At 56.0% G+C, this 12896-nt stretch overlaps 1 protein-coding gene across 1 annotated transcript in view; it reads left to right on the forward strand.

The window, feature by feature from the left end:
- The first annotated feature begins 320 nt into the window (after positions 1-320).
- Positions 321-12896, forward strand: part of LOC102575793 (zinc finger protein 135) — a 58647-nt gene continuing 46071 nt past the window's right edge. Inside the window, exons 1-4 of the mRNA XM_059725444.1 lie at positions 321-495; positions 603-1229; positions 1330-1540; positions 2734-2906. Coding sequence (XP_059581427.1) covers positions 636-1229; positions 1330-1540; positions 2734-2906 — 978 coding nt within the window. The 5' untranslated portion in view covers positions 321-495; positions 603-635. The remainder of the gene's footprint in view (positions 496-602; positions 1230-1329; positions 1541-2733; positions 2907-12896) is intronic.

Here is a 12896-nt window from a genome sequence, read left to right on the forward strand (position 1 = left end):
GGGCTGCGCTGGGCAGGGCGTAAACGCCGTCCGCGGGTCTCATTTACATCATTTGCATATGCAGATGAGGGCGGCGCTGAAGCTGCTCTCCAGGGGGAGAGGGGGGTCCAACAGGCTGCTGGCTCCCCCAGTCGCGGGGGGCGGGGCTTGCACAGCAAGCGGGGAACAGTCAGGTGCTGCCCCGCCCCGAGCAGAACGCGCTGCGGCGGGGAGGTGGCTTCGTCCCGCCCCGTCCCTCCTCCTCCCCTTCCCCGCCGAGCCCGGGTGCGGGGTCCCGCTGCGCGCGGCCCGGCCCGCGGTGGCAGCGCTGAGGGGTAACGGGGGGGATTTTGGCAGCGGGGGTGACCTTATCTGTAGGGCTGGTGCAAGAGGGAGCAGCCGATGGGCTGGGGAAGGATTGAGAGCTGCGGCTGACCCGTTTCTCCAGCCAGCCCGTTGCCCGCATCCTGCGCTGGGGCCGGAGGGGAAGGAAGGACGGCTCCGACACTGCTCAGGGTGCGGTGATCAAGAGCATCAGGGCCGGGCAGACCACGGACTGGGGCAGGGTTACGGTCCCGGGTCTTCGATCCATGGTGAGATTTCTGCTGTCTCCTTTCCCACAGGTGTTCCTGGAGACTGGACACTCGACAGGCGCCATGCACGACTGTACAGAGGGCGAGAGCCCAGGCCCCCGGCTGGTGAGACCCCTCCTGGGGAGATGTGGCTGCTGCGCTGGAGCCCATGGCAGCCGTGGGCCTCCCCTTCACGGCCGGAGCTGGAGGAACGGGACCCAGGAGGCGTGCAGGCAGGGGCTGAGGGTGCAGAAGTCCCTCGTGTCGTCCAGATCGGAGCCGGTCCAGCACCAAGAGCTGTGGGGGCAGGACGCGATGCAGGCCATGCAGCCCCCTTGCGAGGCCGAGCTGCCCTCCGCGACCCCACAGCTGGCAGCGCGGGATGAGCTCCCCACCCCAGAGCCCTGGCGCCAGCTCTTCCGTGGCCTGTGCTACCGGGAAGCCGAGGGCCCAGGGAAGATTTGCAGCCGCCTGCGGGAGCTGTGCCGGCGCTGGCTGGAGCCCCAGCACCGCAGCAAGGAGCAGATGCTGGAGCTGGTGGTGCTGGAGCAGTTCCTGGCCATCCTGCCCCCGGAGATGCGGAGCTGTGTTTGCAGGTGCCGCGTGGAGACCTGCGCCCAGGCCGTGGCCCTGGCCGAGGGGTTTCAGCTGGGAGAGGTGGAGGACGAGAAGCTCCAGGTGAGAGCATTTGTTTGCTGCCATCTGCACCTCCACGTGTTGGGGGATGTTCCCCCCCCCAGATCCCGGCTCCCCAGTCACACGTGTATCTCGTCCCCAGGTCACCGTGCGTGTGAAGGTCGAGGAGGGGTCCTCAGACAAGATGCAGCCCGTGGGGGCCCTGCCGGAACCTGGTGATTCCTGGGGGCAGCAGCCGAAGGCCCGTGGTGAGGACAGGCCTCTGGAGGAAGCAGAACAGCGGGAAACCCCGGGGCCTGAGGATGAGCTGCCTCATGTCACCAAAGAGGAGCCCCCACCCAACCCGGAGCCAGGTCCTTACCAGCCTTTTTGATGTATGAGCTTAAAATGGGCTCAACACCCAAAGAGCATCACTTACCTCCCCACACCCCCCGCCATTATTAGTGTTGGTGATAGAGTTTAGGTCAGTTGAGTTTGGGGGACAGCTAAATAGAAAACAGGGCTGGGAGTGGGCTCACAGGCTCCAAACAAGTGCTGCATGGGGGGACAGCAAGCGGAGCAGAGCGGGCACTACCCGGTGGCTCTTGAATGAGTCCAAGGAGCCAGGGGCAGGTGAGGTGCGGGATGAAGTCCTGGCATGCAGTTAGGAGCCTGAGCGGCTGTCCTGCGGTTGGGGTGAGCGGCTCCAAAGCCCACCCCTGCCCGGGACAGGGCCGCAAGGTTTGTACCTGTGTGCCTGGGGTGGGACAGGACTCTGGTCCCTGTGGGTGGTCCGAGGCCCAGGATCTTTCTCACTGCCTGCACCGCTGCTCTCAGAAAGATGCTTTAGGTGACTGTCTCTTGCCTTGCTGCCATGGTCACAACCAGTGATCTATTTGCTGTTCTAATGAATAGTGTTGTAATAATATCAGTCAATAAGAGGCTGGTGCAGGTGATGCGGAAATGAGTCCCCAGTGGCCTCTGGTTGGGCCAGGTGCAGTTCACCCAGGCCTCTGTCCTGCTGCAGATCCCCGGGACAGGGGAGACCTGGGAGCTGTCAACACGTGGAGGGTCCCCAGGCAGGTGCCCCGGACCAGGCCCTTCCCCAGATGAGGTGAGGAGCGGTGGGTCTCCCCTTCCTAGTGGCAGGAGGCCCCGTCCCCCGGTGCAGAAATCTCTCTGCCAGAACAGTTTGATGGGTCCGTGCTCCAGCGGGTCGGCAGCTCTTGTTCTCCTGGTGCCCCTGGGAGCATTTCACATGTCCTGGTGTAGACTGACCCTGCATTTCCTGCCCAACCCCAACACATGGATGTTACCCAACACCAGCATCCCTACAGGTCCTTTCCCAGTGAGCAATGTCACGGTGCCATGATCGCCACCGGCGCTGGGGCAATTCTAAGGGATTGTCTCCAGCCTCTTGCTAGTGGAACAGTGAGTCTCCCTTCTCTCCACTCTTCCACACACTGCAGCCTCCAGCTCCCTTCATCCCAGGCCAGTCCAGGAGACGAGCAGGGCTTTTCCCTGTCACCACCCCAGGGCTCACCTGTGCACTGTCTTCCACCCGCAGGCGCTGGGACCCTGAGCAGAGCGGATCAGCAGCCTCCCAAGGAAGGGCCTGTAAACCTGGAGCTGCAGAGACCCTCCCCAGGGACATGGGGACAGAGCGGCTCCCTGACACCTGGGCTGGGCCAGCTGCAGGAGGGGCAGGGCAGGCCGGCGAAGCAGGGGGAGAGCATGGAGGTGAGCAGAGCACAAGCTTGATGTGGAGGTGGGAGTGCAGCTGGCGCAGAGCCCAGGAGGAGCCAGGGGTGCTGTCAAGAGTTTGGGGAGCAGAGACCAGAAGAGTGAGCAGGGGTGCTGGCACGGGAAGGCCTGGTCAGAGTGCAGCCAGCCAGCACCAGGGAACCCGGGGCAGTGGTCTCTACAGCTGAGCCCAGCAAGTCCTCTCCTGCCTGGCTAGGACTGGGGAGCACAGAGGGTCTCTGCAGTCAATGCCAGCAGGCTCCCCAGCCCATCAGTTTGGCAGGAGTGAGCAGCACACCTGGCTGCTGATTATCTGTGTCAGTGTGAGGGAAGCAGAAGCCAGGATGGATTTGCAGCTTACAAACGACCTGTATCAGAGGCGCAGCACAAGTTTTTTCAGTTCCACACTCATTTGAAAAATTGGAATTGAAGGATATGCACAGACCAGACTATTAAATAGAGAGAGTCTTTTAAATACCAAGTGCAGGGGGGCAGCATGGTGGGAAGGGAGACAGTGCTGGGAGAGGGGGTGTAAGTAAAGACCCCCCCACACAAAGGGGACACAGCAGCTAATCCAGTTAATCGGAGAAGACTCCACAGTCCCTGTGTGGACTGTGCGTAACACAACCCAGCCTGCAGATGATTTCTGGTTGCACAACTCCATGTGTAAGTTTGTGTTGAAGTGTTTGGTCTATGGACAGCTGCTCTGAGGTCAGCACTGGGAAGTCCAGGGAGGTGAAAGTGTCCTGCCACAAGCCTTTGTCTCTTCCTGGACCAGATGTCACCAGCAAGGCCAGGGGACAGGGTGGGGTGCAGGGTGGGCACCAACGCGGGGGGGTGGGGGGGTGGAGGGCTATGGGTTGGGAGCAATTTTTTCTTTTATGAGAGAATTTGCACTTTTTAAACTGAAAAAAACCAGGATCCTTGTATATCATGTGTCAGCTGAGTAGAGTACCCGTGCCTGTCCTGGCTAAGCATGCAATGCCCTGTAGTGGAGAGTGAGTGCAGACAGGGCTGGGTGGGCTGGGGGCAGCTGGGACAGGAGACACTGATGCTGTAACACTTGTGCCTGCAGCTCCGGGAGGCATTTGGGGACGTGGCAATGTATTTCACACGGGAGGAGTGGGAGCTGCTGGAAGAGGAGGACAAGGGGCTTTACCGGGACCAGATGCTGAGGAATCACCAAACCCTCGTTTCCCTGGGTAAAGCTGTGGTCCTTGCTTTGCCCTGGAGCCATGTGAGCTCTGGAACGGTGTTGTCTTCTTCCTGGTTTTGACAGTTTCATCCTCGTGAACCTTTGGCCGGTGGCTTAAATCCTTTTGTTCCATAGTTTCACAGTTGGTCAGGTCGGAAGGAGCCTTGACAGATCATCACGTCTGATCCCCTGCCATGGCAGAGCACTGGGGTCAAATGAGCCCAGCAATGTGTTCATCAAGCCTCCTCTTAAAGACCCCCAGGGTAGGAGCCAGCACCACTTCCCTTGGAAGTTGGTTCCAGATCCTAGCTGCCCTGACTGTGAAGTAGCGCCTCTGAATCTACCCTCTGCCAGCTTGTGACCATTATTTCTAGTCACTCCTGGGAGTGCTCAGGGGAACAGGGACTCCCCCAATCCCTGCTGGTCCCCTCTGATTAGTTTGTAACAGGCCAGTAGATCCCTGCTCAGCCTTCTCTTGTGGAGCCTGAACAGGTTCAGGTCCCGTAGCCTTTCCTTGTAGGGTCTGTCTGCCTGCCCCCTCGTCATGTGGGTGGTCCTCCTCTGGACCCTCTCTATGCTGTCCACATCCCTCCTGAAGTGCGGCGCCCAGAACTGGATGCAGTACTCCAACTGCAGCCTGACCAGTGCCGCATAGGGGGGGAGGATCACCTCCTTGGCCCTGCTCGAGATGCATCTGTGGATGTATGAGAAGGTGTGGTTGGCCTTCCTAACCGTGTCCCCACACTGTCGGCCCATGTTCATTTTGGCATCAATAATGACTCCAAGATCCTTTTCTGCCTCTGCACTGACAAGAAGGGAGTTCCCCAGCCTGTAGGTCTGCTGCTGGGTCTTCCTCCCCAGGTGCAGCACCTTGCACTTGTCAGTGTTGAATCTTCCTGTTCTCATCCGCCCACCCCTGTAACCTGTCTAGGTCCGATTGCAGCCTATTCCTCCCTTCTAGCGTGCCCACTTCCCCCCCCCCCCCCATCTTAGTGTCATCTGCAAATTTGAACAGGGTGCTTTTTACTCACTCGTCCAAGCTGGTGATGAAGATGTTGAACAGTGCGGATCTGAGGACCGAGCCCTGGGGGACCCCACTGCCCACATCCCTCCAGGTCTAAATGACCCATCCACCACCACTGTCTGGGTGCAGCCCTTGAGGCAGTTAGTGACCCATCTGACCGTGTAGATGTGGATGCCACAGTCCCCTAGTTTTTTTAATGAGAATGGGGTGAGAGTTAGTGTCCAAGGCCTTCCTGAAGTCCAGAAAGACTACGTCCACTGCTACCCCTGTGTGTAAGGACTTTGTGACCAGGTCATAGAAGGCCACCAGGTTGGTCTGACAGGACCTGCCTCTAATGAACCCGTGTTGATTGGCTCTAAGCATAAACTCCTCTGCCGACCCCTCGAGGACAAGTGTCAGGATATTTCTCTCAAAAAGCTTCCCCAGGATCGAGACTAACGGCCTATAGTTGCCTGGGTCCTCCTTCCTCCCTTTTTTGTAAATGGGAACCACAGTGGCCCTTTTCCAGTCCTCTCACACCACACCAGAGCACCATGAGTGCTCGTAAAGCCATGCCGGGGTCCCGCAATGACCTCTGCTAATTCCCTTAGCACTCGGCGGTGGAGGTCGTCAGGACCAGCTGATTTAAATACGACCAGTCCCTCCAGAAGTTCCCTGACTAGATGCTCCCTGCTCTGTCCATGATCTCACTGCTCCCCTCTGCTCTGTCCATGGTCAGATGTCTCACATTTCAGACTTGTATATATTCCTCCTTCATTTGATCCAGCCCCCTTGATAACATGATTTCCCATTGCCTTCTCACCATGACCATATCATTTGCCATTCATTGTGCCTAAAAATGCATTAACAGCTGTTCCTTGGGCAGTTATTCTGATTTCCCCCCTCTCTTGCCTAGTGTGTCCTGTCCAAACTCATTTCCACTCATTTGCCTGGAATTGCACTGGTGTTTGCTTCCTATGCCCATACGTCCACTACCTGGATGAAAAGGGCCATCCTCTTCCCCCTGCTATACCTTCCCTTTCATCCTAAATGTCCATCCTCCCTTGTCCTTCAAGTCCTTAGTCTAATCCTTGACTTCATTGGCTCCATTCCCCAAATTTCAGTTGCTTATTCTGCATCCAGTACCAGTGGATAAACTCTCTTTAACCACTGCCCAAACAGGGTATCAAGGCCCTGCCCCTAACTTGATCTGCTGCATCCAGCGAGGACAGGTGAAGCTCTGGGTCTGTGGTGATGAGGACTGTGGGGCACTCTCAAGGTCAGAGGACGTGCTGCCAGGTGAGTTTGTGGCTGTCCCCTCCACCCGACTCCCCTCTCACAAATGCTCCACGCCCAGGGTGAAAGGGAGCCTGGAAACTACAGACCTGCCCTGTGCTGCCATTTCAGGGTGCTGACCTCAAATAGCTTATGCTGTCATGTGTGCAGACGGGTGTTGTTCCACCCCCTGAAATTCAAACTGTGGAAACTGTTAACAACAGGATTGTTTTCACCAAAGACCCCCAATGTTTGACATGGCCCCTTGCTGATTTAATATCAAATAAACCTTAATAGTAATTATTACAAGTTTTGTCCTTGTAATACGACCTGACAAGTGGCTTCATTAGACATTACAGCAGCAACCTTTACTGGTGCCGGCTGAGTGTGGGAGATGTTTGTTTCTGGTTTTCCTGCTGTTCAAGCAGAAATTGTACGACCACCCCCCCAGCTCCCCAGAGTAAGAGCATGCACACAACCCCCTCTTCCTTTGTCCACTACTTTAATAACTTTCTCATGCCAAATTGCCTAATCCCCAAGTTCCTTACCAGCCAAACAGTTTTTCACCAGCGATAATTATGGGTAAGTCTTTTAATTTCCTCCAGTACTCAAATGATGGTATTCTTTAATATTTAAGATGGCTTTCTGGATCAGACAAACACCCCATGATCAGGGTTTTTGGGGACCAGACATGTTCTCAGTAATTCTACCCCTTGTTGTTTAAAATGGAAACAACACTTTCCTTGTTGTTTCAAATGGATTGCTTTGTGCCACGGGAGCACTCCCAGTGCCCCTCTGCCATGCAAGATGCTGGAGAGATGCTAAGGATCAAAAGGAAACCAACAAAAGGATGACAATAAAAACAAATGGTCAATCCGTCCTTCTCAATTTTTGACATGACTGATATTTTTGAGGCCCAGGAGGCCATGCTCCAGGGATGTACCATTTTCTGTAGCCACTTTGCAGATATTCCAGAACCCATCCAGAACTTGTGCTTACATTTCCTTGTCTAGCATAGTTAAACACCACAGCCACTTACAGCAATAACGGTAGACAAACACAGCCGCGCAAGCAAGACAATGACTATGCAGAACACAGTGAAGCTCGAATCTTCTTTGTACCAAGTGAACTTCTTGATGATTCATTGCTTGTCTACATCCTGGAAAACACAAAGACAAAAAAAGGGAAGGGCTAAACCCCCTTTAAGTTTGTTCATGTCTGTCGCAGCGCACCTCGCTGCCCTGCTCCTAGAGAGGGGAGAACTGCTGGGGAAAAGCCTTAGCAGAGATAATGAACACAATTGCAGGTTGCCAGGGTAACTTATGAGAGTCAGCTGATCCTGAGGGGGCAGGGCCTGGCTCCTGTAAAGCCTAGAGCCAAGGCCAGGCTGGCAGTTCCCTGCCAGCAACCAGAGGGGCAGGAGCTCCTGGAGCTAGGATGCGAGCACTGCAGGAACCGCGCTAGCTGAGGGAAGGATGGCAGCTCTGAGAGGTTTGAGCACCATGGTTTAGCCATGCAGCTTTGAGTTAAGTTATGGCCAAGAGGCTTGTGTTTGTTTTGTGGTTGTTTATTACACCGGTGGTTTAGGTGAGGCTAGAAGGGGTTGGAGGAGGCCTCATAGGGACCCCCAGAGGGGTGGGGGCCCCAGTGCCTGAGGAGGGCGCAGTGTACTCATAAAGGGACCCACGGTGGCGTGGGGCCCTAGCGCCAAGAGGGCACATTATCCTCATAGGGACCCCCAGAGGGGTGGGGCCCCTAGCGCTTGATGAGGGCGCAGTACTCATAGGGGGGCTCACAGGAGTGTGAGGACCCTGGCGCCAGTAAGGGCGCAACTTGCGGGGTGTGTAGATCCCAGTCCCAGATGGGGGGTATTTCGAGGAGCCCAGCATGGGCATGGCGAGCCCCGGAGAGGGGAGCGCACTTTCGAGGAGCCCAGCGTGGGCACAGCAAGTCCCAGAGAGAGGGATGATTTTTATTAGGAAGCCCAGGGTGGGCATAGAGAGCCCCAAACAGGGGGTGGTATTATTAAGGAGCCCAGCGGGGGCCCAGAAGGTCCCAGAGAAGGGGCACCATGTGAGAAGCCTGAGAGGGGGCACCATGTGAGAAGGCCAGAATGGGCATGATGATCCCGGTAACAGGCTAGCACTGCAGAAAACCCAAGAGAAGGGCAGGGTGCTGCGGTGGTCCCCAGGAAAAGGGGATAGCGGTACAGCGTCCAGAAAAAGGGGAAGCAGCGCGGTGGGCCTGAAAGACCGGAGGCTCGATATAGAGTCCCAGAGCAGGCAAGGGTCCCTGAGCAGGACAACACTTTAAGAGAAGGCCCAGAGTGGGCACCGGGAACCCTAAAGAGAGGGTAGGATTCAAGAAGTAGCCCCAGCGAGGGGCAGTATAGTAGACAGGGAGCCCAAGAGCGGGCTAGATTACAGAAGAGGCCCGGGAGAACAGGCAGGTATGTTGACAGTCCAACGTCTGGTACATCTGCGAGGCTTGGGGCGTGGTATTAGGGGTTGGTAGGAGCCACGCATAGCCCATAAGGCTAGGGTGTCTGGAACGCACCCAATGTACAGGGTGACCCCCCCCAGTGGGTCCTGAAGAACACGGGGACAGAGGTCCCGATACGCCGTGCCCAAGGCGGTATAAGGCAGCCTCCCAACATATACTAAACAGCACAGACGTGGCAGACGAGAATAGAGGGTGCCCTTGGGCCGGCCTTGACACGGTGAGAGGGACCTTAAGGAGATCACGGCCCTCCTGGAGGACCTCGCTGTGACAGTGTCATGGGATCATTTTTGACACTGGCTGGTTTGAACCCTCACTCTGGCCCTGGCCCTGCTGGAGCTCCTTCACAGATTCCACTCTTTGCAGCTGCAGAGGCTGGTTTGTTTTGGTTTTTTTTTTTTTTGCAATCTTTTCTATTTCAAGGGACAGCTGCTGCCAGGTGTACCCTGTAACACACTTTCCCTCCTTGGCTTTCACCAGGGGTTTTCTGTTGGGGTAGGCTCCCCCTGTCCTTTTCCCAGCCAAAAGTAGCCCACAAGGCAGTGGGAGCCAAGGTTTTCAGGTGCTCTGCACTCACCTTTCTCAGGGGTGGCAATGTGGCATTTTGTAGAGACTGCCCTGCCACAGGTACCTCCACCACACTAACTAGTCCCAGGATGGTGTAGTATTTGGACCTTACCCAGGACTAATCTTTAGGCTCTTCTGCCCTGGTTATCTTCACCCATCATGGGCACAGTCTCTCACTTCTGGGCTTTTGTTGGACAAGAGAGAGGCTGGGGCTGTCCCTGGTGTCTCCTGGTCCGGTTGACCTGGAGCACCGGATGTGTGTCATCCTGGGCTCAGGCTGCATGAAGTGTGTTGGTGGGATGGGTGGGATTCAGAAGATTTCATGTTGTGGGGGGAAGTGAATCCCCCACTGCTTGCACCAGAAACTCCCCTGTGCCATTTCCTCTCTGGGGCCCCGAGTGTCACAAAGCCTGAAGCTCAGCCCAGAGTCCGTGTGTGGGTTCGTGCCAAGGCCTTTGTCCCAGTGCAGCTTCCTGTGATGTGGAGGCTGCCTAGGATTCATTAGCAGAGGAAAGTTCCATGGGCTCATTCCCTGCACCAGACATTGCCCCTGAAACAGGTAGGTAGCAGATCACTGCTCTCAATCCTCCACTCCCAGAACATTTTTTGGAGGGATAATGCATGAAACATGATGGGTTTTGCTACCAAGCAGTGTAAGGCAGTGCTCATCACACACTCCTGACTGGTGACAAGCCCCAGAAATGCACCCTGAGACTGTTCACCCTTGTACCCAGATGCTGCTTTCAGGACTGCCAGAGACCAAGGGCAAGATGGGTCTCACCAAAGCACTGGGGCTTGTGGAGCATGTCAGCCCAGTCAGGTGGAGGGCTCAGCACCATCTCCCCCTGGACCCACCAGTGCTGTGGGATACAGCAGCCCTTTGAGAGCCTCATTTTTCCTTTTATTAGATCCTCCTGGTTTCATCCTCAGCCTCTTAAAACATGAACCTATTCAGGTACAGTCCAAACGAACGTGTCCCGTGTGTTTGTTGGAGCAGTGCCTGAGGTGATGGGGCTGAGACCTGGGCCAGAAACCTTGAGAGTCTGCCTCTTAACTCCACCAAGTAGGGAAGATGAGACTGGCACAGGGACCTGGCACTGCCTCACCCCCAACACTTGGGCCTTTGGCCAGAAGACCTAGTTTTCTTGGGAAAACACAAGTACCAAGTCCTGTCCTGCTCTGAGGCCCATCCCAGCAGAAGGAATAGCAGTGTTTGCCCCTTGGCAGCAGGGCAGGGACTAATTTGGTGTTTCTTCCTCCCATGCAGGACATGCCTGGTTGCTGAGCAGAACTGAGGAGCAGGCTGCTGAGGAAGGGCCTGGGAAGCTGAAGCCACCATGGGCTTCCCTGGGGAGAATGGGTGAGGTGGATTCCCTGAGCCCAGAGAAGGACCAATGGAACAAGGGTCAGGGGATGCCCCAAAAGCAGGAGAATGTAGCAGTGAATGTGGTCCCATCTCTAGTTGGGCATTGGAGTGAAGAAGGTAAAGAAGCCAGTAAAAGCCCAAGGTGCAGGGATGAATATGTCATGCTGAGACAGCTGGAGAGGCAGAAAGCAAAGGTGCACTGGAGAGACACACTGCATGCAAGGCAAGGCAGTGTGGGGGGCCTCAGAGGGAAGCAGGAGCTCACTTCCAAGCCCAGGTGGAGAGCCCACTACTGCTCTCAGTGCAGGAAGAGTTTCAGCTGCCCCTGACTCCCAGCTCTGCACAAGATAAGGCATGGTGGGGAAAAGCCTCATGTACACGCCACGTGTGGGAAGAGCTTCACCTGCCTCTCAACCCTGGCTGCTCACCTCCAGATCCATTCTGGACAGCTCCCCCACCACTTCACCAAAAGGGGGAAGAGCTTTGTGCACAGCTTGGAGCTGCTCAAAACCCAGGTTGTGCACAGGAAGAAGAGTCAGTACTGCTGTGTCACATGTAGTAAGACCTTCACCCATTTCTTCTCCCTGGTTCAGCACCGACGTGCACTTGTGGAGGAAGACACAACTCTGCAACGAGTGCAGGAAGAGCTTCATCAGCTGGCAAGGCCTGTCCCAGCACCGGCGTGTGCGGAGAAGGCAGCAGCCACACAGCTGCACAAAGTGTGGGAAGAGCTTCAGGCAGCCCTCCAGCCTGGCCAGGCATAGGTGTATGCACACAAGGGAGAAGCAACATCATTGCTCTGTGTGTGGGAAGAGCTTCATCTCCTCTTCTAAGCTGGCCCAACACCGAAGTATCCACTCAGGGGAGAAGCCACATCAGTGCTCTGCGTGTGGGAAGAGCTTCACCATCCCCTCCACCCTGGCCCAGCACCAGCGCATCCACACCGGCAAGCAGCCATATCATTGCTCTGAGTGTGGGAAGAGTTTCAGTTATCCCTCCACCCTGGCCAAGCACAAGAGCATTCACATGGGAGAGAAGCCACATCAGTGTGATGAGTGTGGGAAGACCTTCAACCAATACGCCAGCCTGGAGCACCACCACCTCATTCACACAGGAAAGAAGCCATATCAGTGCTCTAAATGTGGGAAGCGCTTCAGTTATTCCTCCCACCTGGCCAGCCACCAGCGCGTCCACACAAGGGAGAAGCCATATCAGTGCTCTGAGTGTGGAAGAGCTTCACTTGCTCCTCCCACCTGGCCCAGCACCAGCGCATTCACACAGGGAACAAGCCATATCAGTGCTCTGAGTGTGGGAAGAGCTTCACTCAGTCCTCCCACCTGGGCCTGCACCAGCATGTGCACACAGGGGAGAAGCCATATAAATGCTCTGAGTGTGGGAAGAGCTTCACCCAATCCAACAACCTGGCCAAGCACCAGAATGTCCACATGGGGAAGAAGCCATATCAGTGTTCTGAGTGTGCAAAGAGTTTCAGCATCCTCTCCAGCCTGGCCTGGCACCAGCGCATGGACAAAGAGGAGAAGACACATCAGTGCTCTTAGTGTAGGCAGAGCTTCACCTACCCCTGCAGCCTGTGCTGAACACCAGTGCATCTACACAGGGGAGAAGCTACGTCGGTGCTCTGAGTATTGGAAAAGCTTCACCCATCTCTGCCACCTTTCCTGGAATCAGCACATGCACACCCAGAAGCATCCCTAATTCTGCCAGTAGTGCAGGAAGGCCTTGGAGATGTCTGCCTGCTCATCACCCACCAGTCGTGCATTCAGAGAAGCACCCTCATGCTGGTGGCCTGCAGAAAGATTTCCCCCAGGCTTTGTCCCTTGTACGGTAGAGTGGAAGACGAAAGCCCAGGTGCTGGCCCAAGATATGGTTGTGGGGGGCAGGGGGCTAAGAAGAAACACCTCAGGCTGAGGTCAACACTGAAGTGGGAGGAGGAGACGAGGAGGAGATGATCTTTGCATCAGCCTTGGAGCCTGTGCATTCCCCATCATTCTCTAAAAGTACTCCCAGGGGAAGAAGTGCCTTCATGCTAGGTTGCCCTCTCCCAGACATCTGACTTCAGAT

The sequence above is a fragment of the Alligator mississippiensis genome, chromosome 1 (genome assembly GCF_030867095.1).
Source record: "Alligator mississippiensis isolate rAllMis1 chromosome 1, rAllMis1, whole genome shotgun sequence".
NCBI classification, from domain to species: domain Eukaryota; kingdom Metazoa; phylum Chordata; order Crocodylia; family Alligatoridae; genus Alligator; species Alligator mississippiensis.